The sequence below is a fragment of the Staurois parvus genome, unplaced genomic scaffold (genome assembly GCF_062004578.1).
Source record: "Staurois parvus isolate SC_StPar_1 unplaced genomic scaffold, SC_StPar_1.0 ptg000009l, whole genome shotgun sequence".
In the NCBI taxonomy this organism is placed as follows: domain Eukaryota; kingdom Metazoa; phylum Chordata; class Amphibia; order Anura; family Ranidae; genus Staurois; species Staurois parvus.
Genome location: NW_028317805.1, coordinates 1,850,684 through 1,878,354, shown reverse-complemented (window position 1 = coordinate 1,878,354; position 27,671 = coordinate 1,850,684). Strand labels below are relative to the sequence as shown.

General features: G+C 42.9%; 1 protein-coding gene across 1 annotated transcript in view; it reads right to left on the bottom strand.

Moving 5' to 3' along the window:
• ZRANB1 (zinc finger RANBP2-type containing 1) overlaps positions 1–27,671 on the bottom strand; it is a 102,685-nt gene that overhangs the window by 22,709 nt on the left and 52,305 nt on the right. The window contains exon 2 of the mRNA XM_089669143.1: positions 23,162–23,995. Coding sequence (XP_089525269.1) covers positions 23,162–23,954 — 793 coding nt within the window. The 5' untranslated portion in view covers positions 23,955–23,995. The remainder of the gene's footprint in view (positions 1–23,161; positions 23,996–27,671) is intronic.

Sequence of the window (27,671 nt, the reverse complement as noted above, 5' to 3'; positions counted from 1 at the left end):
GCAGAAGACCCGCATGGCACTAGCGATATGCTGATCGCTGGTGCAATGCTTTCCAGGACCCTGCAACCAAAAATAATAAATGCACATTTTTTTTACATGGGGAAAAAAAAAATGTGCTTTTATGATTTACTAAAAAGTGAACTTGCCCTTTAAAGCTGAAATCTGGGCACAAAACCTGATTACTCAATGGCCATACATCACATAACACTGTGCACACCAAATGATTTTGTAAGGGCCGATATCACTTTGTATAGATAGTAGTATTGTCAAAGTGCATCACAGCTGCCTGCAGAAAACTGAGGGGCGCATGCAGACCAGACCATTCACCCTGCAGAAAGCGAGAGAGCAGCAGTGGTCAGTCTGCTGGGAAGAGGGAACCCAGGCACAGAGGCAAGGTGCCGAAGATGTTACATGCTAGAATATTGCACAGAAGTGGAAGTAATACACAAAGACCATAGAGATACAAGTATACAAGTACGCACATACGTGACTCTTGGAGTTGGACAATATTTGTTTATCCTGAATTACAGCTTAAAGACTTAACTCCCCATTTAATGTCCCTTTAAATAGTTTGTTTGAGGCAGGCTGGCCCAAAACAAACTAATTTACTGTCTAAAAGGTTTGCTTGCTGGCCCAAACTATTTACTGTACTAACAGATGCGCTGTATTACCAGTATGTAGCCTCAGCTTCCAATTCCTCTCCCGGAACAAAATAAAGTCAGGCTGAGCGCCGCTCAGTCATTCATCGGAAGTGTTGTATTCTATGCATGAATACAAAGCTTCTTCCTCGGATTGGCTGAGGCACAGAGACAGGAAGAGGACGACCTACTGCCAAACACAATGCTGTATACTGTATGTAAGTTTACATACAGTTAATACTGCCAATGCTGCAAGCACACTGGTTGGTTGGTTTGAGCCAAGCTGACCCAGACTGACTATTTACTGCACTAATTAAAAGGGACAATAAACATGGAGTCGGGGGCTAGAGGCCAATTGGCCACAAATCTGAACTCAGTTTCTGCACATCTGCCGACTAGCTGAAAGTTCTTACAGTTTATCCAAGAATCCAGTTGACAAAATGCAGCGATTCCCAACTTGTGACCATTAAAGAGCCACGTGATGGCTTTGCATTCCACAATACACGACTGTGGAACATACAAATCAGGACATCAAAACTACAAGAATGTGGTACCTTTACTTTGGATCTGAGACACACACAATGACAAAGCACAACCTCCTGCTCTTCGAGGACTAGACTGACTGGCTCTGGGGAAGAGGAAAGACCTCAAAACGCATTAGCCTGTTGGATGTCCATTGATCCTGTTATGGGATGTGATGTATTATGGACTGGATGGTTCTGTTTTTTTAAATAAGCTTTTGATTCATTCATCTTTTGTGAGTATAATTCTTACCACTTTTACATGAATAAAATCATTTTTTAAAGGATAATGCACTAGGCCAGTGCACCCTCTGTTTTGCTTTATGGATGCAGTTTTCTTTCCTTCAACCCAGAAAATTACTTTATTCCCACCATCGAATCAGTCAGTGTTGATGGGGGGATCCCTTCTGCTGTGCAATTGTATTCTGACAGTGGAAGGTTTCCCAGCTGTCACAATACAATGATCACTGCTCACAGCAGTCTGTCTCTAACGGAAAAAAAAATGACCGGCTGGTTTTACTGAAGTTGAAAGACTGACTGTTAATGGGTAAAATTGATGATTTTTCTTTCCGGCAACCCACGGTTGCAGGGAAGAAAATTTAATCATCTCTGGCTTGGCCTTACTGTCCCTGGCACTTCCTTTTCATTCACTGTATTTCAGTCCATTCATTCATGGAGGCTCAAAATCACATGTTAGGGTTAGCTATGGCAGTCTGCATTAAAGCAGAGTTCCAGTTGGGGGGGGGGGGAATTCAGCAGCTACAAAAACTGTAGCTGATGACTTAAAATACAGACACTTACCTGTCCCTTGGTCCAGCGATGTCCTCACCATGGCTGGTTTCACTGGCCATGTTCTCTCCCGGCATCTGCAGTGTGGGCACCAGGCTGTGACTGTGCATGCGTGAGAAACGCTGCGCTTTGTGAATGGCCCTATAGTCTTCTGGGACCTGTCATGTTCCAGAAGACTACAGGAGGACAACTTCTGCTTCAGATAGGAAGTGGGAGCGGGTACCTGTCAAATTTGGGTACCCCCCTCCCCCAAGGTGCCAATCCTTAAGGGGGAGTGTGGGATAAAGCCTTAAAGCGGAACTTTAAGACTAGGTTCATCCCTATGCAGTTTGCATTTTACCCCGTTTCTGCATTTCGTTTTTATGCATTTTACAGGGTTTTTGTTCCTTGTTGCTAGGCAGATTTAAAACACGGCAAAAATGCTTATTCCTGGGCTTCAAATTTTGTCCGAGTCACAGAGCCAAAAATGTAAAGAGCGAATTCTGACCACCGTTTAATTAACCATGCTTGTTGCTGGTTTGTGGCTAACACATAAAAAACTCCACTTTGGACTAAAACTTTCACTAAGCCGCCCAACATCCCCCCCCCCCCACCCCATTTTATGGTACTAAGCATTTATATACCTTAGGCAGATATACTGACCTAAGCCTCCCTTCCAGGTCACTCACTTCCTCCACAAGATTCCAGATGGGAATTAATGAGTACTTACAAAAGCAGCACCTCCAAACTGCAAAGACTGTGCTCATGTTTTGGATTCTAATTCACTGCAAAGTCTGCGGCTGTCACTGTGTTGCCCATAGCATCTGGTTAGGTTTTCCTTTTCATTTAATAGGAGAAAGATGGGCTAGAGCAACAGGAAGTTCAGATGGTAAAGTGTATCCATTATTAGAGAAGTATGAGGCCGACGGTGCTTACCACCCTCTGAAAATGCTAGTTTCTTGGCTGTGTCAGATTTAAAGTGAAATCAAAAACCCATCTAAGAAGCATTTTTTACTTGCCTTAAGCAGTGGTCACATGTGCTCATTCTCACCGGTTTCATGTTAGGAGAATGTGCACACGAGCACGTTGGTGATCATGTGTATATTCTCATAACAGGAAACTGGTGATCTTGTGGGGGGAATCGCAAACAACTGGATCTGTGGTAACCACCAGTCCCTTGTGATGAGGACGTGCACATGTCATACAGGCACCAATGTGGACACCCAAAGAAGGTCCCTTCCAGGAAGTAAAAAGTTGAGCAGGCTCAGGTCTGCAGCATCATGTGACCACTGCGTAAGGGATTTTAGATAGAAAGGTTTTTGTTTTCACTTTAACTCAGACACAGCCAAGCAACCAGCAATAGGTGGTAAACTATGTCAGCCTCATACTTCTCTTTTAACTGATTCACTTTAACAGGTTACATGTTCACTTCCTTTTACAAGGCATCTGCCCTTAGTGCCCTAAAGGATCTAATATTGAATGAAAAGGAAAACCTGACTGAATGCTATGGGCAACACAACAGCCGCAGACTTAACAGTTAACCAGAATCCAAAAAACGAGCACAATCTTTGCACTTTGGAGGTACTACTTTGGTAAGTGTTCAATGAAGATGGAAACATTAAAGTGATGCTAAAGCTTACTTTTTTTTTTTTTTTTAATAAATGTTCTACTCCCCTGCTCTGTGCAATGGTACTGTATGGAGCAGCCCCAAGGCTCCACTTCTAGAGCCCCCTTAGAGGCACTTTACTCTTTACAACTTCCTCTTCTTGGTGTGCCACTATAGGAGGCCGCTTCCTATGGGGATGCACCTTCAGGCTTATACCCGAGTCAGGCTGTGTGGATCTAAAGACGCACAGTGAAGCTCGGTCCCACCCCCTCCTCAGATAATTTGATTGACAGCAGCATGGGCCAATGGCTCCCCGCCGCTGCCAAATTATTATTTTTTTTGTGAGAAGGGGGAGAAGAGCAGCTGTAGATTGGCACAGAGCTGGAACGAGATCAGATAAGTATTGGGGAAGGGGGGAGGGGGGAGGTGACGCAAAGATTTTTCCCTTAATGTAAGGAATGCATTAAGGTAAAAGATGCCCAGGCTTTAGAATCACTTTAAAGTCCTAAATTATTTAATTTTAGAGGTGGTTTGAGTTGAGGATGCTGACCTATTGGTTTGCACACTTCCACTTAGTCATGTAAGCTTGCAAAGCGGATTTTCCACCAGATTAATATACCACTCCTATGCATCCTTGAATTTCTTTAAGGGTTCAATTTTAGAATTGAGTACTGCTGTGTCTAATTAAAGCAGTAATAAACCCAAAAGCAAACATTGCAGCTTACCAATTCTTAGATGTGGTGGCTGCATTTCACTGGGTTTAATACATTAAATACTCCATATTTAAAACTTCTTAACGTTAGTAGCCACTATCCCCATGATTAAGCCCTACTGTAGATGAAACATGTTGACGGCACAGCTTTGGGTGGGAGTGAGCGCTGTGCTGCCATTGCAATAAACCTTGGCTGGAGTTGTAGGTCTTTAGTGTGCTGCCCATTATTTGGATGGACAACCACTGAGCAAGAGTAGACTTCAGGACCTTGGCACCCAGCTGACTGCTGGGAATCTGAGGATACAGGCTGGCCTGTGAGCAGTGAAAGGGGTTGGGTCCATCTAAAAATAAGACCCAATTGAAAGTAAGACCCTCTAGACCCATAAATATGTGCATATTGCCCAACTGATAAAGTTAAACTGAAATTTTTAAAAATGCAAGAGGTTTATTTTTCTACCATAATGCATTCTCTTCATCAAGGTTAAAAACCGTTCAAAAGCCACTCCCTCCAGCACCCCCACTTAAACACTTACCAGAGTCTTCTCTCAATCCAGCGCTGTCCTGTCTGCAGCAGCTCTTCTCCCCTCTTTTTGCTCTCACAGGCTTTGCTGATAGCAGCAGGAACCATTGGCTTCTGCTGCTGTCACTCATATCCTGTTAGGAGGGAGCAAGGAGCAGGTACAGGTTGTGTGTCTATGGATGCACACAGCCCAGTTCAGGAGCGAGACCGCACAAGTGTCCCCATAACAAGAAACTTGCTATGGAGGCGCTCTGAGAAGGGGGCAAAGCGGTAAGGGCTTGCAGTGGACTCCAGAAGTAGAAGTTCTTTGGCCACTCTGTGCAATACCACTGCAAAGAGCAGGTAAGTAAACCCCATGTTTTTTATTTTTTGGGGAGGGAAAAAAAAAAAAAAAAAATATATATATATATGTTTACAACTGCTTAAACTATCAGGGAACAGCGCAAAATGCTTCTACATTAGGACAAACTGTCCTGCTCTACTCCATACAGTTGATGGTAACAATATAGAACAGAACAGTCTTGTGCGAAGTGTATGATGGCAAACATTATGCTGTGCGCCAAGAGCAGTCTCCTTATATGGAAGAAGAGAAAGCCAAGCTGATAACTCTCTAGTCAGCAGTGTATAGTATTTAAATATATACATTGGGGGAAATTTACTAAAACTGGAGCACTCAGAATCTGCTGCAGCTGCGAATGGCAGCCACCTTCTAACTTCAGCTTGTTCAGTTAGGTTTTGGCAATAAATCCTGGAAGCCGCTTGGTTTCCATGCAGAAATGGACCAGATTTTGCACTCTCCAGTTTTAGTCAAACTCCATTGTGTGTAATATTTATATAGGTTTTTTTTCCTTGAGTCTCCTTGCAAGGTCTTTAAACATACATGTATTGCAGAATAGTATGTTTGTACTTGTTTGCCCTGACAGCTAAAATACACTACACATAAATCATACTTCTGCCACTTTTGACCCATTTGAAAAGGCTAGATTTGAACTTTAAAATTGCAAGACACACACACACACACACACACACACACACACACACGGTCTGATGAGTCTCGATTTCAGCTGCAAAATTCAGATGGTAGGGTCAGAATTTGGTGTAAAAATGAAAGCATGGATCCATCCTGCCTTGCATCAACGGTTCCAGCTGGTGGTGGTGGTGGTGGTGTAATGCTATGGGGGATGTTTTCTTGGCACACTTTGGGCCCTTTTAGTACCAATTTAGCATAGTTTAAATGCCACAGCCTACCTGAGTATTGTTGCTGACAATGTCCATCCCTTTATGAGTACAGTGTACCCATCTTCTGATGGCTACATCCAGCAGGATAATGCACCATGTCACAAAGCTCAAATCATCTCAAACTGGTCCCTTGAACATGACAATGAGTTCTCTGTACTCCAATGGCCTCCACAGTCACCAGATCTCAATCCAATAGAACACCTACACCTTTGGGATGTGATAGAATGGGAGATTCGCATCATGGATGTGCAGCTGAGAAGTCTGCAGCAACTGCGTGATGTCATGTCAATATGGACCAAAATCTGAGGAATGTTTCCAACACCTTGTTACACTTATGCCACGAAGAATTAGGGCAGTTCTGAAAGTAAAAAGGGAGTGCAACCCGGTACTAGCAAGGTGTACCTAATAAAGTGGCAGGTGAGTGCATAGAGACATAAGAGAGATCTGCTCTGTCTGTCTCCTCTAAGTGTCTCAAATAAGCCCTGTCCAGTTTATATTCTCCAACAGTAAAAAAATAAACAAATCATTTAATCCACCCCTAGAAAATGAGAGAACTTGGATTGAACATAACCATTTTGAGTAAAACTAATCCCTGTCATCAAATAAACTGAGCAAGAGACATTGTGGGTGTACAGTAACCAGCTAGGCTTCCACAGAGAACATCTCTGCCCACCGATTACACAATGTTGTCCTTCCAGCAGCTGCTGATTAGGACAGAGTCCAGCTAAAGACTCATCACTACAACCACTTCTGAAAGGCGTACAGATATTGTGCGTGATTATGGTAACGCATCTATGAAATTACACAAAAAGGATAAGCATACGAAATTAATTAGCCCAGGAGTGTGAGCTTCAACAGGAAACGAGAATCCAAACAAAGCCAATCCATACACATTTATCCAAACAAACGTACAAAGCAGCCCACGGAGTCAGATGGCTGGCTCCAGTGAATGCATGGTACACAGGCAGACCTGTGAGTCATCGCACTATTTATAGGCGCCCCAGAGACTCCATCCAGCACAAACACTCCTGTTCTCTTTAATGCCTGACAAGAGTGCCTCTCTCATGTCACTCCTCCTCACCACACTCGGACATTTAGGGACAGGAAGGTAAACATATACAGGGAAGCAGTGACAGACGCAGCCAGTTCAGCCGGGAACCTGGACTCTTCCCAGGAAGTACAGGTGTGAGAGTGGGCGGACGAGGGAAGGAAGAAAAAAAAAAAAAAAAAAAAAACCACAAAGAAAAAAAAGCTCCACATTTCTACACTTGCTTGTTATGGAGACAACATATTACAGCTGCAGATTACCAATCCTTAGATGTGGAGGATGCATTTTATTTTTTAACCCTTAAAGCTAAACTCCAGGTATGGTTTGCATTGCACAATTATACTGCTTCAGCTTAGACCAATGCATATCCCATACTTGGGTGACCGCCGTGGGAGCAGACTACCAATGGACTAGTGGCAATTTGTGTTTATTTTTATTGCCTTACATTTTACTATTCCACCCTAAACTGATAGTTCAATATTTAGAAGCTGCTGTGAAAGATTTCCTTGTTTCCTGTATTCCATGAGAGTTCCCAGCATTTTTTCCACTGCTTTCCTTATTCTTTTCAAATATTGGGACTGTGAGATTTAATTAGAGCCATAACAGGTTCTTGCATCAATTGATGGTGGCAGTTGTTTGGGGGAGGGGTTTTGTGGTCTGTAAAAGCTCAACACCAGCTTTGCATTCTTAATTTTCCTACAAGACCTGTTTTTCTGAGTTTTGTCACTTAAAGAGGTATGAAAACAAAAACGCAATGTAATATATTGCAGCTTACCAGTCCTTGGACATGGTGACTGCATTCATTTTCTATTAGGCTTTTCTTCCCTTTATTTTCAACAGGTGATTGGCCAGTAAATCTGTTTTTTCAACTACTTTTATCAGACCAAGCTGTCCAGCAAAAATGGCAGTTATACGGTTGAGACGAACACAGTGGTTAAAATGGTTTGCACTTCGCCCTGGCAGTACTAGGGTTGTTGGTTCAAATCCCAGCCACGGCACCACCTGCCTGGAGTTTGTATGTTTTCCCTGTGGGTTTCCTCCGGGTACTCCGGTTTCCTCCCATTCTCCAAAGACATGCTGGTAGGTTATTTGGCTCCTGTCTAAATTGTCCCTAGTATGTGTATATATGAATGTAAGTTAGGGACCTTAGATTGTACGCCCCTTGAGGGTTAGGGACTGATGTGAATGTACAATATATATGTAAAGTGCTGTGTAAATTAATGGTGCTATACAAGTACCTGAAATAAACAAATTACCACCCTGCCTCTCCTTGCATTTTTCTCAATGAATTGATGAGATGGAGTTCTCTGAATGGTGTCCATGAAGGAGTGATCAATTGTTCATCATGCAGCAGGGCAACAGCTCCGCACAGGACCCAGGAGACTGCAGCAATCCGTGGCGACTAGCAATGCAATACAAACCATACCTGGAGTTCAGCTTTAAATGTTGCCTTTTGTAATTCTGTCAGTAACCCTTACATTCACAGGATGCTCACTCACCCTACTTTATCAGGACAACAGGAAATTTATAGGACTCCAGCCCTCTCCATTATGGAGGCCAAGGCACAAAGATAAGAGATAGATCTTTATATCCATCCATCCCATACACTTTGTGACAGAAGCACTACTAAACTGGGAAAATGGCCCAATTGGTCACCTGCTATACTGGATCTTTAGGATTTTCTTTTAAAATTTAAAGTGGAAGACTGCCATTGTACTATTGCTGGGTGTCCAGAGCGTCCCTATACCTTTGAGGGGAGGGCTCCCTCCAGGCATACCTGCCCTTAATCTATACATTATATGTGTGCTCCAACTTTGGAGACTCTTACAATTTATAGGAGTTCGGACTGCAGACACATTTCGCAAATGTGTGCAAACTAAACCCCTTATTTTAACGTGAACTCAGACAAGGTAGTTCCAGTCTGTCAAGTGAGAAAAGAATGTTTGTTTTTTGACATGTGTTGCCCTACCATGTGCTCCTTGCTGCAAAAGACAGTTATAGGTTGTGGTGGTTGCCATTTCTTTGTAAAGTGGAACTTTATGCTGGGAAATAAAAAAGAGCACACTGGCAGATTTTCAATACAGAAGAGACATGCTTTGTCTTCTCTGCATTAAAGCTACTTATCTGCCTGTCCACCCCCGTACAATGAGCTGCGCCCGCTCACCCCTCTGCACAAATTCAACATTATAGAAGCTGACGGAACTCCCATACATGCGTGGGAGAGATACCAGCTTGGTCCAGCCAATGACAGCAGCCAGCGATCAAGGCCCATAAGCTGGCCTCCCAGCAGCCAGCATGGAGTTCCAGGACAGCACATTGGTGGATTGAAGGAGAGTATCGTTATGTTTTAATTACTTTTTTCTCCCCCTTTTGAGTGGTATCCAGGAACAAGGTCAATCCCGCTCAGGCTTGCCATAGCCAACAGGCTCAATGAAAAAAAACGAACAGATTTCTCCATCCATCACAATCGAGAGGATTGTAGGAATCCTCCCCCTTAAGACACCGGATGCTGACAGCAAGGTCTCTTTGCTGTCAGAATACACTGATCAATGGCTACACCATTTTCTGGCAAGCCAGTTCGAAAGAAGTCAATAGTTTTGATCGACTTCAGCCAAGCAGGAGTGGCCACACAAGGATCACAATTGAGCCAGTTAAGCAGGAAAACTCGATTCATAGCCCATTTTAGAAAGGGACCCTGAGGTGTAGATACAGCTGGGTCAGATTTATTTTTGTGCAAGCTATGTTTTATTGTGGTGGACAAGCTACCAAAGTCATTTAATGTTAAAACCACCAATTATGTATGAGACTCGGATGCTTGAGGAGCAATAAAGCCGGTTGTGGCCACTTGAAAATGTATATGTTGAGTAGGCACCGCTCTACTGGAGGTAATCTACCCCAGACATGGTAACAACAAAGCTTCTTCAATTACAAGTACATGGAATGCAGAACCATTGTACTTCAAACAGCATCCCAACTGAAAGTCACAAGGCGAACAGCAACAGTTCTGAGCTGGTCGCTCCTTGCCAAGCCAGCAAAACAGATCTGACAAAGTATCACACAACGGTCACTTATTTAAAAGCACACCAGAAAAGACCTCTACAATGAACCTCATTTCTAATTACCATGGTAGCAACACGGTACACATCTAAACAATCTTCCTAACTACCATATAAGCAAAGATGGTATTCTCCTCTCAACCTTTCAGTAACACCAATTATCTGGTCTTTGTTCTGATCCTACAAAACAAAAATGCTTTGCATACATTCTCATCTGATACGGTTTCAGATCTGTTTGCTGGCTTCATAAGCCCCCATTCACACTGATGCGACTAGTCATGCAATTTGAACTGCCAAATCACATGACAAGTCACACTCAAATGATCGGCAATGGAACCGTTCTAATCAGTTTGAAATTGGAAAAGTAGCTACTGCATGGTTTTGGTGATTTTGGGTATGACTTGCTAGACATCTGTGCATGAAGTTGCACTGACATCCAAGGTCATAGTAAGTGTGAATCCAGGCTAAACAAAAGCGAAGAGCTATATATGAATTCAATTGTGATGGTTTTAACAAACTGGAACAAAAAAAAAAAAAAAAAAAAAAAAAAAAAAAAGGATTCCTGGATGTATTCCTGCATCAGCCTCCAAAGTCCTTGGAGGACAGTGTTGGGGCTTGCTGCTAAGCCCTATACCTACGATGTGCAGGCCCACTCGCTAAAAACAGGGTGCAGTTGACAAGATGGGGTGCCAAGCCTCGGCACAATGGGGTAATTGCTGAAACTTTGCCCATCAGTATGGCTCAAGAGACAGCCACAATAGAGGTTCAGGAAGCTGCTGCAGTCATGTTCAGGCACATCTAGGTGCCTATACTTTATACAGTGGGGGTTTTTTTTTATCTGGCAGTCTTTTTAAGGGTATGCAAAATGTTTGGTAAATGTCCTACCAAAGCGAAATCCTGGAGCTTTAAATGCAAAGGATTCTACTGTTTTTAATGCTTCTCCAAGGAACTTCTGGCTGGATGAATAGAAATAGGCATTCCTAAGGTTTCAGGTGACCATAAAGTCCTTTTTCCCCCCCACCCTCAAGATTCATTTGGTGGGTTTTAGTTCTAATCCTGAATGGAATAAGTTTAACCAACACGTTCACGATTTTGAAATGAAAGACGACGTGGGGACCTTGAGCTTTTGTTTACTTGTGTAGTCTAGAATAGAATCCTTTATTATGGTATTAAAAGAAAAGCCATTACTCCAAACTCATACTTAAACCTGCTACCTTTGATACAGTGGACCACCTGCTCCTCCTCAAACTCCTTGGCCTGCAAGACTATCTACACCTTCCCTGGGCCAGTTGATAACCTCTCAAAGCTTTCAATACCCCCTGTACACGGATGACACCCAGATCTCTCTCCCTACTCCTCAGCTCACCATGTTAATAGCAGTATAGTGAGGGTACAAGTGGCATTGTGAAGAGAGATTACTGTTGTAAATGGTGATGCTGGAACTGAAAGGTTATGAGGTTAGTACTGTACTAGTCTTATGCTCACTTACTTGAAAGTTATACTGTCTACAAATGGCGGTATATATACACACACTGGAATTTTAATTTTTTTTATACTAGTAAAGGCGGTGATCAGTGACTTATAGCAGGACTATGGTGGGCATTCTGACACTGGGTGGGAATGGACTAACTGCCACCCCAATGACACTAATACAGTGTTTAGTGCTAATAAAAAGCACTGACACTGTACTGATGGCACTTGGCAGGAAAGGGTTAACATCTGGGGCTTTACATCATGTGCTGTGTTTTTTTTTTTTTACTTTGGAAACATGCTGCTGTGTATTTCTCTGCTGTGCAGAGAAATACACAGCAGCATGTTCTTGCTGGCACGAGAGAGACCTGTGTTTACACACAGGTCTCTCCCAGTCAGTGTTACTCAGCGATTGCCGGGTGGCGGCGGGGAATCTCCTGCCAGGACCCAGTGATTGACATCTGTAGCAGCCAATGGTGGCACGGGTAGGGTGGCATGTGTACTCCCTACCCGGAAATGCAAATCACATAAATATATACACACACAAAGTGATTTGGTGCACCCGTGCCGTAGTAGTTCTACTTTAGGGCAGTGGGGAAGAGGTTAAACTCAGTCTAAAAACTGGGCATGTAAGATTTCTCTCAACTTAGGACTTTACCATTGAGATCAATAGAACATCTATTGGCCCCTCCACAAACACCAGGGTGCTAAGCGTAAGCCTAGATTATGACCTCTTTCTGGCTCCACATCCAATCACGGTCTAACTCCCTTTTTAAACGAACACCTCCACAAAATAAGGCATTCACTCCTTTGTTATCTCCTGCCTTGACTATTGCAGCACCATTCTCACTGGCCCACCTTTGCACAGGCTATCCTCCTCCAGTCTATCATGAACACAAGTCTCACACACCATGCTAATGGATCTGTGGCTGCTGGTCCTTTCTGCCAATCCCTTCACTGGCTTCCACTAGCCCAGCAAATAAAATTCTAAATACTAAACACAGCACTGCCCCCAGCTACATCACCAACCTCATCTCAACATATTAGCAAAGTTCTCTTCATTCCTCCCAAGACCTCTTGCTCTTTAGCTCCCTCATTACCACCTTTCATGCTCGCCTCCAGAATGTCCCCAGAGCATTTGCCATCCCCTGTAACTCCCTACCCCAGTATGTAGGGTTATCTTCTACCTGCCTTTAAGGTATCCCTGAAAACCCACTTATTGAGGGAAGCCTATGCCACTGCAACTTAAAAACTGTACTTCGGCCACCTCCAACAGATCATCCCCTACTGCTATTACCGTTTGTATTCCTTTCCTCATCCATTAGATTTTAAGCTTCATGAGCAGGACCCTCCTAATAGTTTTGTATTGAGCTGTACTGTAACTAGGCAGCACTTTACAATACAATAGGAAGAAGGGTCAGCCACACACCGGAGGATAGATAAATATCGTGTGTATTTATTGATCTATAGGACACACGAAACACCAGGACATGAATATGGGACTTGTTAACGCGTTTCACGTGATCTCGTGCTTAATCATAACGGGTATGATTAAGCATGAGATAGTGTGAAACACGTTAAGTCCTGTATTCATGTCCTGGTGTTTCGTGTGTCCTATAGATCAATAAATACACACTATATGCATCTATCCTCCGGTGTGCGGATGACCCTTCTTCCTATTGCATCGTGTGTGGTGGCGAGCCAGAGCCTGCACCTGTTGTGGATTGATCTGGATTGTTTGCCTGAGCGGTATACCTTTTGTTCTTTGGAATCAGCACTTTACAATATAAAGGGAGGCAGTACACACTGTTGGCATTATGTAAACCCTTTATAATAACATTAGTTGGCAAAAAAGTACAAGTGTTGGGAAAGGGGACAGTAAGACAAGATGACATCTATGTCTTAATCATTCTAATATATAAACATTGCAAGATACAGAAGAAACCAAGAACAGAAAAAAGCAAGTAGAGGTCCATCTGTGGGTAAAAGCAGAGCTTTGCTTTTTGAAGTTAGACCAGTTTGTTTATTTTTTTCCCTCATACTGACCCAATTTCTGGTAAGGCAACAACTGTCCTAATTGAAATATATCTCAATATTTCAAGTCACATTGCCCCAATTCTTTCAGCCACAGTACATAATATATTGGTAGACCTTAGTCTCCCAGTGCCTGGGATCTTACCTTATCTCAGCAAATCAAAACCACCAAGTGTTATAGTGCATACTCTTCAGGTTGGATTGAGGATTAAGGACCCTCCTCAAAACTGGACAAGTATTTCATAAAAAAGGTATCCCCTAGCTGGGAGCCTATGTTAGTTGAGATTTCTTTTCAACGGCTTATAGGCATGCAGTGTGATGGAGCTGTGGCCCTTGGCCAAGGGGTTTTTTATTTTGCGGTGAGGGGGCTGGAAAAAAATATAATTTGAATTATTGCCCTTTGACCTTCCCCTTATCTGACTCCAACACCCAGAGGGATATGCAGGTATCTAACAGCGCGGCAATAAGGCACATCAAGGGAGAAGTCCAGAGTCCCAGGGCAGCAATCTAGAACAGCAGGGACTTCGTAAGTCACAGAGCAACAATCCATGTACAGCAAGTAGCAGACCACAATCTGCTACAGCAAGGTTTAGCCCAGGGCAGCAATCTAGTACAGTAGGGTTTGACACGAGGGTACAGTCCAGCACACAGGGCAAGGATCGTGGCCCAGCAAGCATTTAAGATCAGGACACAAGGAAGTAATACAGCATAGCAGGGTAAGATACAGCAGGGCTCAACAAATCCCAAGTGCCAGGTCACCATGGAGACTAGAAATTGCATCCTGGCTCCCAGGCTATTTCAGCCCATTCACTGTTGGTCTGAATAATGTGTCTGCCCGAAACCCACACACATTCAGACAGGAATGTGGCTCAAAGCGGGGCCTAGTGGGAGGGTGAGGGGAGTGGAGGAGGAAGCAGCACCCGACCTGTGACGTCAGGGGCAGATTGGGCCAAGGGGCAGGACAGTGGCAGAGTGCAGCATGAGAGGACTCGCCTCACTGAGCACCCGCTGCTGATCTTTCTAATTCTTCTTTCTGCGTCCGCATTACTGTCAGAATCAGCTCCTGCTTTCATCCACTGCTGTCTGTGTCCCTGCAGAGCCCTCCAGCATAGAGGAAGGAGAGGGACCGAAACTCCAACATGGCTCTGCATAGGCACTACCACTGGGAACCCCACAAGGTGCTGAGTAGTGAACAGGGCAATCCAGCAAAGCAACCAACTAAGGAGCAAGCTAGGGAGGGATATGTTACTTTATGCACACAAGCTGCCCTCTGTGTCCACTCTGCTCTCAGACACTGCGGGGGAGGATGCACAGAACAATGCGAGAGGACACAGGGGGAATGGGGGATTGCTTTACTGTCTTACACCCTGCACCCCATGTCCTGCATCCATCTCCTGCAGTGCCCTGCAGACTTCTCCATTACTGTGCACCACATGTCCTGCGTTCTGCATCCAGCACCACATGTCCTGCATCCCATGTCCTGCATTCTGCACCTCACAAATTACTTGCCTTTCCCCAGATGCTGACAACCCACACTGGGGGGGGAAAAAAAAAAAAAAAAAAAAAAAACACAGGACAGATCCTGGCACAGCAAGAGTTTAGATGACTCAACAGCCAACAGCAACCTCAACCAAAGCGGTCCAGGTAGGGTGTTCGGGAAAGGAGGTCCAAATGACAGACGGCACAGGTCCTTACCAGGCCAGTCGCAGGCCCTCAGAGGGCAGCATGTCCTGGCCACAGCTTCAGGACTATACAGACAGCCATTAAGAGAAGAGGCATGGTAAGGTGAAGCAGTCTACAGAATAGCACTGTGGAACCTCGGGTGAAGTAGCCCACAGGGCAGTAGGCACAATCAACTTGAACTGCAAGTCCCATAAGTAACACTGTCCAGAAAATAGCACACAGTCCATGCGGGCAGCAGTCTTCAAACCTTCTTCTAGACATTGATCCCCTGTGCCCATCACTGGAAAAAGCTCTGAACAGTGACATCTTTTAGCACAGATGTGCTATACTGTACCTTGGGATCAGCAGCGACCTCAGCCCACAGTGAGCCGGGATGTCTGGCCATCCGGATACAAAATTCAGTGAATTTTGTATTCCCTACTGAGCGATTACATACTTCCAGACACTGTTTGGTTGCAGGAGTTCACTAATTAATTATGCAGAACAGCCAACTTACACTCACTGACCAACTTATGTACACCTAGCTAGTACCGGGTTGGTCACCCTTCAGAACTGCCTTAATTCTTCATGGCATAGATTTAACAAGGTGATGGAAACATTCCTCAGATTTTGGTCCATATTGACATGATAGCATCACGCAGTTGCTGTAGATATGCCGGCTGCACATCCATGGTGCGGATCTCCCATTCCACCAAATCCCAAATGTGCTCTATTGGATTGAGATCTGGTGACTGTGGCGTCCATTGGAGTACAGTGAACTCCTAGTCAAGTTCAAGAAACCAGTTAGAGATGATTTGATCTTTGTGGCATGGTGCATTATCCTGCTGGAAGTAGCCATCAGAAGTGATAGACATGGTCAGCAACAATACTCAGGTAGGCTGTGGCACTCAAAACAATGCTCAATTGGTACTAAAAGAGACCCAAAGTGTGCCAAGAAAATATCCCCCACACCATCTGCTTGAACCATTGATACAGGTTGGCTCCATGCTTTCATGTTTACGCCAAATGCAGACCCAACCGTCTGAATGTCTCAGCTGAAATCGAGATTTATCAGACTAGGCAACGTTTTCCCCCCATCTTCTATCGTCCAATTTTGGTGAGCCAGTGCGACTTGTTGCCTCTGTTTCCTGTTCTTAGCTGTCAGGAGTAACACCCAGTGTGGTCTTCTGCTGCTGTAGCCCATCTACTTAAAGGTTCAATGTGTTGTGCGTTCAGAGATCATATTCTGCATACCTTGGTTGTAACGAGTGGTTATTTGAGTTACTGTTGCCTATCTCTCAAACCAGTCTACCCACGCTCCTATGACATCAAGGCATTTTTGTCCACACAACTGCCGCTCACTGGATATTTTCTCTTTTTTGGACCATTCTCTGTAAACACTAGAGATGGTTGTGTGTGAAAATCCCAGTAGATCAGCAGTTTTTAAATACCCAGACCATCAGTCTGGCACCAACAACCACGCCACAATCAGAGTCGCCTAAATCTCCTTTTGTCCCCATTCTGATACTCGGTTTGAACTTCAATCAGTGTCACCACATCTAGATGCCTAAATGCATTGCTGCCATGTGATTGGCTGATTAGCAATTTGTGTTACCAAGCAATTGAACAGGTGTACCGAATCAAGTGGCTGGTGAGTATACTTACATACTGCTTTTCATTTGGTTTCAAGTAAATGTTTTTAGAGGTTTTTTTCCCCCTTTCTCCATTTCACAAAAATCTAAATCTCTTTGATCTCCAGCATTTCCTACTTTGCGAGTAAAACTATATATATATATATATATATATATATATATATATATATATATATATATATATATATATATATATATATATATATCTTATACTAGGAGGGCACAGGAATCAGTTGAATCCTTTCTTGAACAATTTAACGACCGCCTTATTCTAAATGTACTGCGACAAGGCAGCAACACTGTGCAAAATCACATACGTATGCGCAATTTTGTATTTCTGCATTGTGATTGGCTCCCAAAGATGTCAATCACTGGGTCCCAGCCAGCGATTCACAGCAGAGACTCTGATCAGTGGAAAGGCTGACAGGAGAGAGATCTGTGTGTGTAAACAGATCTCTCTGTCAGCAGAGAGCGAGGGAGCAGCATGTCCTAGTAAAACACAGTAAAAACAGTACACAGTTAATCGTTTGCTCGCACTAGATGTTAACCCCTTCATGCCCAGTGTCTTAGTGTCACTGCTTTTTATTAGCACTAATCACTGTATTAGTGTCACTGGAGAGGTCAGTGGCAGTTCCCACCCAGTGTCAGAATGCCCACTGCAGTCCCACTATAAGACACTGATTTCCGTCATCACAAGTGTAAAATAAATAATTCCTGTATATAAACTGCCATTTGTAGACACTAACTTTTACGCAAACCAATATACACTTATTGGGATTTCTTTTTACCAAAGACTTAGCAGAATACATTTTGGCCTAAATATATGAAGATATTTTAATTCTTTATTGGATATGTATTATAGCAAAAAGTCAACAAGTTTTTTTTTCTAAATTGTCTTTTGCTTAAATACAAGATGAAATATCATTAAAGAAACCTGGGGGAAAAAAAGGAATAAACTGGGCTGAAAAGGGAGAAAGCAAAAGCAGCTTTCATAAACTTGTCATACATTCTGCAAAAACTGAGCAGGCCAAATATATAGGACTGACCTTGCAACAGTCAGCTAGTTTGTAACAATTTCTCATGTATGAAATTTAAAAAGGGATTGAAACTTTCCCTTGAGATCCAGAATTTCTTTTCAGGATCTCGTTGGCTACAAGAGAAGGCTAACAATTCTCGCTCTCATGGGCTGAATTTCTGTCAGATAATGCACCACTTCGCCCAGAAAACTGTTCCAGTTACAAATGTTTTGGCATTCTCAGATTTCTATTGTTTGTATTGGTAGGACAAAAAAAGTGGAGAAACGAAAGCAAAATCTCACATTCCATGGAAAACCCCAACAATGGACTAGACAAAATTAAGGGCACCCTCAATTTAATATTTGGTAGCACACCCCTTGAGAAAACTGAAATCAAAAGGCTTCCTGTAACCAATCGATGAGTTTCTTCCACCTCTCTACTGGAATTTTGGACCACTCTTTCACCGACTGCTCCGGTCTCTCTGATTGGAAGGTTCATTTTCCCAATTGCTGTTTTGAGATCTCTCCACAGGTGCTCTATGGGATGAAGATCGGGACTCATTGCTGGCAAGTTCAGTACTCTCCAGAACGTTGTCTGAAACCATTTCTGGGTGCTTTGGGTCATTGTCCTGCTGTAAGACCCATGACCTCTGATGGAGACCCAACTTTCTGACACTGGGCCCTACATTGCACCTCAGACTTCTTTGACAGTCTTCAGATTTCATAAAGCCATGCACACAGTCAAGACATCCAATGCCTGAAGAAGCAAACCAACCCCAAAACATCAGTGAACTTCCACCATGTTTGACTGTAGGGACTGTATTTGTGTTTTTAAAGGACTCATTGCTTTTTCTGAAAACAGTAGAATGGCGGGCTATACCAAAAAGGTGTATTAGAACTGTTGGTGTTTAGTCTGCCACAGCACAGTCTCCCAAAAGGACTTTGGCTTCCTCAGGTAAGTTTCGGCAAACTCCAATCTGCTTTTTTGTTTGTCAGTAGGGTCCTCCTGGGTCTCCTACCATAGCATCCCTTTTCATTCAGATGGCGACATATAGTGCGAGCTGACATAGTTGTGTCAGGAAGTTGATCAAGGTTCTTTATCCACCATTCTAACAATCCTTTGATCAAATTTTTCTTTCGTCCATGTGCAGGGAGACTAGATACAGTGCGTGCCATGGGCTGTAAACTTTTTGACAATGTTGCGCACACTGGGCACAGGAACATTAAGATCTCTGAAGATGGACTTGTGAGCTTGCGATTGTCCGGGCTTTTCCACAATATTTGTTCTCAAATCCTCAGACAATTCTTTGCTGTTCTCTTCTCCACACAACAGAAAGGTTGAGTCAATGTTTCACCATTTTAACTGTTTGCCCATGTGATTTCTATATTGTAGGCACCAGTTAATTGATACAGGGAGTTTATTTTTTTAAACAATTGGCTTTTGTTCAGAGAGGAAAAGCAGAACATATGAAATACAGGTGAGTTTAATCACAAATTATAGGAGCATCAAACTTGGAATGCAATTTCTTAAAATTTTGAGGAGGTGCCAATAACTGTGTCCAGTCAGTTTTTGGGATTTTGATTGGAATAGGTTAAGATTTGGTTTTTTGTTTTTCCACTTTGTGTCTTACCAATACAAAACAATAGAAACGAACATGAGAATGCCTAAATATTTATAATTGCAACAATTTTCTGGACAAAGTGGTGCACTAACAAACTCAGGGGTGCCAATATTGTTGGCCATGACTATCTATAATAAGCACAACAAATAAGCACAGTAAGCACATAAGGCTTCTTACTCCTGTTGGAGCAATCTTTCAGTCTCCGCTCATACATAAATAAAACAACTGACTGCTGTGGTGAAATCTGATCTGAACGCTGTCAGAACAGGAGAGGAGCAAACTCTCCCTTCAGCTAATAAACAGTATTAGGTGAATTAGAGAGAAAGTTTGCTTTGGTGAAATACAATCTGAATACTGTCAGAGGAGAGGAGTGCACAGTGAGTGGGGGACTGTGAAAGATCACACCCGCAAATAAAAGGTGGCTATGCACGGCTCAAATAATGGAGTATTCCTACATCTGCCAGAATTCAAGCTGTGGGTGACCCTCTTGGCACAACCCAGGGACTATCAGATGCTGTACTCATTGGGGTACTCAAGCAGCTGTGGGTGTTGTGGCAGCTTGAATACAATAGCTGGCAGTGCACTTACCTCCATACAAGCTTAATGGAGTATGGTAAGAGTGTTGTGACCCATCGAAAAATGACAAATGCAGCCACAATACCGAAAGAGTAGTAAGCTGCAATATAACAGTTTTGGTTCTTTGACTTAAATGCACTTTTTGGACAGAGTTGGTGTGATCTTGTTTAGACATCAAAAAACGGCACAAAGCAAAATTTTAAATACCTGAATGTGCAAGTTTCTCATGAGTGGTTGTGGGGGGGGGGGGGGGGGAACACAGGTAAGCAAAAACTTCAGGCTATTGTAAAGACAACCTTTTAGGTTATCTAGTTCAAGAAAACAGGTTCAAATCAAACCGTGCTTTAAAAAAAAAAAAAAAAAAAAAAAAATCGAGATTCAGAGTTCATGTCTTGGCCAATCCCTGTCAAGGAATCTTGCTGCACTTTCAGGAATTAAAAAAAAAAAAATTAATAAATCCAATAAGTGGAGCTACAGAGTCCCATAAGGCCTTCAAATAAGCTGAGCTGTGACCTCATGTACAGATGCCTCATCGCTGGGGTGCCCAGGAGATACAAGAAGTAGGTGGATGATTCTACTCAATAGCACACATAATTAACCACTTGTGATCCGAAAGGTTTTACTCCCTTCATGACCAGGCCATTGTTTGCTGTTCAGCACTGTGTTAATTAAACTGCCAATTGTTCAGTCATTCAACACTACCCAAATGAAATGTATAGGATTTGTTTCACACAAATAGAGCTCTTTTGATGGTATATGATCACCAATGGTATTTATTATATACATGAAAAGACTGAAATACATAATATTTTCTACTTTCAATTACAAAACATATCCAATAACAAAATGACCCCCCCCCCCCCACACACACACACACACACAAATTTCCTAAAACATAGGCCAAAATTTATTCTGCTACATGTATTTGGTAAAAATAAAATCCCAATAAGTTATATGAATTGGCTTGTGTGAATGTTATAGCATCTAATATATTTGAAAAATTGATAAAAAGATCACCCAGCATATGTTCTTGGGTTGTTGCCAACATCACATGAATATACAGAAAGATCTTCAATAACTGAAAACAGAACTTTAAAGGCAACTAGTGAAATACTAAAAGCTTTATTCCAGTACAGTAAAATACTATTATACAGTATTTATAAAGCGCCAACAGTTCGCTCAGCACTGTACATTACAAAGGGGGATAGATCATGTGACAGTACAATACAATGCGATGCGATACACGAGGGGTTCGAGGGCCCTGCTCTTTTGAGCTTACTACATGTTCATTGGCTCCATAAAAATTACAACATAATGGCTACATTGAACAAAAGTAGAAAAACTTGGTTTGTAGGACATCCTCTTCTTGTTCCACTGGTGAAACCCCCAGCCAGCCTAGAGAGTATCACACGGAGGTCGCCGGTAAAAGCCAACCCCAGCCGAGCAGCAAACAGAGTCAGAAGAGCAATCACAGAGAACCTTTACATGTGGTAGATCTGCCCTGATAAGGAATTCTATATAAAAGTTCCGGCGTGGATGGACTGGGAGGATCACCTGGCCCTGTTTGCTGCTTGGCTGGGGTCAGATTTTACCAGCGACCTCAGAATGATACTCTCTGGGCTGCTGGGGAAGGGGGGGGGGGTTCCACAATCCCAGTCCTTCTGGGTGTCGGCAGATAGGCTGATTTTAAGGTATAAATATGGCTACCCATTATACTTGTGTGCAGTTAGGATACTTTTTTTTTTTTTTTTTTTCTGTTTTTTTATACCATCCTCCTCTGTTATATACCCATGAAGAAAGCATATTATCTGACATGTATTGGGTCTCCCACGGATAAATTTCCGGTGGAACAAGGGAGGGAGTCCTCCATACATCAGTCAAAGTTTACTGTCATTCAATGTAGCCATTATGTTGATATTTTTATGGAGTCGATGATCATGTAGTATTTTACTGTACTAGAATAAAGCTTTTTGTGCTTTATCTCAGCAATTCACCAGTTGCCTTAAAAAGTCCCGTATTCAAATATTGGGGGTCTTCCGATCTTTCTATACTTGAAAAAAAATTATCAATCCTCATAGCCTACCCTCATTTTTTGAGACCCTAGACTGCTAGAACAGTACATATACCCCCTAAATGACCCCCTTTTTGGAAAGTAGACAGTGAGGTATTTAGTAAGAGGCATAGTAAGTCTTTTGAAATTGTAATTTTTTTGTCGCAGTTTTTGAAAAATGAAGAAATTCATTTTTTTAACATACTGTCATTAGTGCAGTACAGCCTCACCATATGATTGGGGTGGCAGTGATCAGGTATACTGACTGATGACAGTATGTAAAATAAAATTTTTATTTAATTTAAACTTTTTTTTTTTTTTACATCCTGTCAGGAGTAGCTCATTGTCACCATAGTGACACTAAGCTACTCTAAAGGAGGTGATCAGGGATAGAGAGATATATATATTTATTTTATTTTTTAAACACACAGTTACTGCCTACACCGTGAGGATCACACTATAATCAATGGTTTTAGCCATTCATGAGCAGCTTGCTTTTAGTTGTGGTCTGTGATTGGCTACAGCTAATATGCTACAGGTAGCCAGGTGCCTTGTGATTGCTGTGGGCCAATCAAAACAGTAAGCAAGATATTGTTCATGAATGGAAAGCCTTTCATGACAGACTGTCTACATTGTATTCATGTGATCACTATGACCAATCATAACGATCACATGAAACCCAGTTACCACTTATTGTAACCAATCTACTGTGTGCAAAAGGAGGGGTGCGCTGCGCACTACTAACCCAGAGCAAGCACAATGATGTGCATGTACGTGACTGTGCCTGCAGGTGCTGCCCCAGTGCTGTATATTTACTGTGGTGGGTTGGCAGGTGATAAAAGGACTTGGCATTGATTAACTCTTTAGCATGGCAATAATCTCCCCATGACATCTGGGTTTTAGGACTCTTTATATTTGACGGGTGACATTACAGTGGATTGTCACAAATATGTGCAACAGAAAAACACTTACCCACACACGCATTCAGAAACAGCCAGTCAGTCTTCCTCATACGATTTTTGATTTGCTTTAACTTTTTGAGGTCCAGTTCCAGCTCATCCTTGCTGCCCACTGCCCCCGCCAGTTCAATTCTTTGGAAGTCCATCTCAGAATCCCGCTTTGACATAGGTGGAGAACGGCGCTGGCTGTTGCCACTACTACAGCCACCTCTCCAGCGAGCTCTGTCCTGCTCATTAATAATGGAGGAAGCCTCATCTGTGTCTGCTAGCTCTATAGCGTCCATGTTGTTTGGAGTAGGATGGTCACACACAACACATTTCTTTGCTTTGGCACAGTTCTCATATGTGCAAGCAGAACAAGTCCAATGTTGACCTTTAATGTTCAGTTTATTGCGGTCATTATATTCCTCGCATTGGTCAATAGGGCCAGGTATGGACCTTAACCCTGATCCGGAGGATTGTGGAGATTCTGTTGGGCTACGTGTCCTGCGCTGTGACAAACACTGAGTGCATCGGATAGCCCTGGGCCAGTTCAGGTAGGTGCACATGTGACAGGACCATTTACTGCTATTTTCCACGGTAAATGAGGACTTTACACGTGGCCGGGCACTGGAATCTGGGCAAATTAAGGGACTTCCACCACTTCTCTCTATGGTACCCACATTAGAGCTGCTGCTTTTGAAGGGCTCCTCTGTGATTATGGCACCACTGGGTCTCTGAGCACGACACATGGTACACTTGATAGCAGACGGCCAATTCTCATAAGTACAATATTCGCAAGCCCACTTTATGCCATGCTCCGTCATCGTGACACTCCCAAGAGTGGACGTCTGTATCTGTCAGGAAGCTGGAGAGAAAGAAAAAAAAAAATATCCATTAGAAAATAGCATAAAAAGCTTTTCACTTTAAGTGCTCAGAGACAAAGTTACACATGTATGAAGGATATTCTCAAAAGGACGATCACACTCCAGGGCTCTTTCACACTGGTGGCTGGGGGACATTAAAAACTAGGGCAACTGAGCGGCAGTGTTACCTCCCCTTCCAGCTGCCCACCAGAATCCTAACATAACAGCCAGTGGGTGCTGGGTACTGAAAGGACTAAAGCAACTGTAAAGTCTTATTTTTTTTAAGGAAAAAATAAACATGTCTATACTGACCTGCTGTGTAAGCTCTCCTGGCCCCTCCCTCCTGTCGGGTGCCCCCACAACAAGCAGATTGGTATGGGGGCAACCTCTGCTCCATGTGTCTATTCACACAGGTAGCTGCGGCTTGGCCCCTCCTCTTCTCATTGTCTGTGATTGACAGCAGTGGGAGCCAATGGCTCCCACTTCTGTCTCAGCCAATGAAAAGAGGGAGTCGCAGGATAGCCAACTCTCCAGTGCACACAGCTGGATCAAGAGAGGGCTTAGGGGAGTATTGGGGGGCTGCTGCACAGAGAAGGTTTAGAACCACTTTAATGGTAAGCACTGCCACTAGCCATGCAGTGGGAAGAAAAACAAAAAAAAAAAAAAAAAAAAAAAAGGAAGAAGGAGACACTCACTATCTATATCACATGCACTGCCACTTAGGGAGGGTTAGCACTACTACTGACCACCAGTGCAGGAACGGGTGTTAGCAACACTAACAATGTTGCCACTGCACCAAAGACAAGATATTTGAGGCCACTGACATGGACACCGATACCTCAACATTACGGTAAAAAATGTCTAATTTGCAAAACCATTCCGCAGAGCAGGGAAGTATAATGTGATTAGTTAAGGAAAGAAAAAAAAACAAACAAAATAAAATACCTTAAAAGACGAAAAAAAAAAAAAAAAAAACCTACTGTTGTGCATCTCTCTAGAACGTAAAGGGTCACACTTGAGACCTTCTAAATTTTCAAGCTGACCACCACTGCTATAAACAGTAAACACAACTTTGACACAAGTCATGCACCTATACACGATCCACTGGTGCTTACAAATACACTGTATTATACAAGTTGTACTTTGTACATGCATTAAATCTATTTGCAAAAGTTAATTCTCACGACTTTGGTTTTCCTAAAACTCAAAAATTGCAAGGGTAACTATAAAGAATCACAGGAGTTCTTTGGTGCACGAGACAGCTAAAACACATAAAAAGAAATGGTCTGTAAAATTACTATAATTCAGGTGTAGGTTCATAATGCATGTCCCATGCTACCACATCCCTAGAGCAAGATTACATTTATAAAAATTGACATTTTTCAGTTAATGTCCCAGAAGCATTCTTAAGAAAAACAGACTAGGTAGAGGTCTGCAAATAAATGCAACAGTCAAAACACTGCAAGGATGATCACAGCTCGGCCAGAATCAGGGGGAACAAATCCTTGAACATACATCATAAATATCCTGTCAGACTTGACTAATGGTCAGTATTCCACAAGCCAAAATGTGCTTTTCATCTCTCAAGGTGCCTGGACTTTGTCACCAAAAATATAAAAGCTATCCAGTATAGATCTCTGCTAAACAATCCAAATACAGAAACTCCAGGAAGCCCAACTTCACTTAAAAACTGACAAAATGGTTCCAGTTGCCAAAAATACAGTAAAATGACAAAATATTCTTATAAAACTTTCTTCCTATAAAAGGCCATTATGTCACTTTTTTTTTTAAACAGACAACCTGCAATTTATGTACCTATTCTGAAAAGAGTAAGCAATGTCATCAAAAGTCTGGTCTCTGACAGGTACATAGGGATGAGTGCTAAACCGAACTAATGTAGGTATGCAATACAGATCGTTCCTTGAGTTCAACTTTGGAGTCAGTTCCCCAAAATAATATTTCAACTATAAGTGGAGACTGATGGGTGAAGGCACCTGGTTGCTTCTTTGTGCCCTCCAGCAGTACAACTGCTTGGCATCTTTCCTGGCATTGTTCTAACCCACCTTCCAATCTCAACTCTATATAACAATACAGATTACATCTTACTATGAAGGTATGATAACTATGAAGGAACAAAGTTTAAAAAAGGAAAGCATTTCAGCCCTTCATTAAGAGAATGCTACTCCAAGCTCTACTGCCAGACATGCACAATTGTAGGAGGTGTGTGTGTACGTACAGTGAGGAACAGAAGTATTTGAACACCCTGCGATTTTGCAAGTTCTCCTACTTAGAAATCATGGAGGGGTCTGAAATTCACATTGTAGGTGCATTCCCACTCAGACAGAATTTTAAAAACAAATTTAAGGAAATCACATTGTATGAAAGAATTCTGGCTCTCAAAGACCTGTTACTGTGCCTTTAAAAAGTCCACCTCTACTCCACTCATTAATCTCACTTAGTAGCACCTGTCTGAGCTCTTTAAAGACACCTGTCCACCCCACAGTCAGTCAGACACCAACTACTACCATGGGCAAGACCAAAGAGCTGTCAAAAGACACCAGAGACAAAATTGTGGATGTCCACAAGGCTGGAAAGGGCTACGGGGCAATTGCCAAGCAGCTTGGTGAAAATAGATCAACTGTTGGAGCAATTGTTAGAAAATGGAAGAGGCTAAAGACGACTGTCAGTCTCCCTCGGACTGGGGCTCCATGCAAGATCTCACCTCGTGGGGTATCACTGATAAGAAAGGTGAGGAATCAGCCCAGAAGTACAAGGGAGGAGCTGGTCAATGGCATGAAGAGAGCTGGGACCACAGTTTCAAAGGTCACTGTCGGTAGAACACTACGCCGTCATGGTTTCAAATCATGCATTGCACGGAAGGTTCCCCTGCTCAAGTCATCACATGTCCAGGCCCGTCTGAAGTTTGCCAATGACCACCTGGATGATCCAGAGGAGGCATGGGAGAAAGTCATGTAGTCAGATGAGACCAAAATAGAACTTTTTGGTCTAAACTTCACTTGTCGTGTTTGGAGGAAAAAGGATGAGTTGCATCCCAAGAACACCATCCCTACTGTGAAGCATGGGGGTGGTAACATCATGCATTGGGGGTGCTTTTCTGCGAAGGGGACAGGACGACTGCACTGTATTAAGGAGAGGATGAATGGGGCCATTTATTGTGAGATTTTGAGCAACAACCTCCTTCCCTCACTCAGAGCACTGAAGATGGGTTATGGCTGGGTCTTCCAACATGACAACGACCCGAAGCACACAGCCAGCATAACCAAGGAGTGGCTCCGTAAGAAGCATATCAAGGTTCTGGAGTGGCCTAGCCAGTCTTCAGACCTAAATCCAATAGAACATCTTTGGAGGGAGCTGAAACCCCGTGTTGCTCAGTGACAGCCCCGAAACCTGACAGATCTAGGAGGAGTTCTGTGTGGAGGAGTGGGCCAAAATCCCTGTTGCAGTGTGTGCAAACCTGGTCAAGAACTACAGGAAACGTTTGACCCCTGTAATTGCAAACAAAGGCTTCTGTACCAAATATTAACACTGATTTTCTCAGGTGTTCAAAATACTTATGTTCAGCAGTACAAGACAAATAAATTCTTTAAAAAAAAAAAAAAAAAATCATACAATGATTTCCTGAATATTTTTTTTTTAAATTCTGTCTGAGTGAGAATG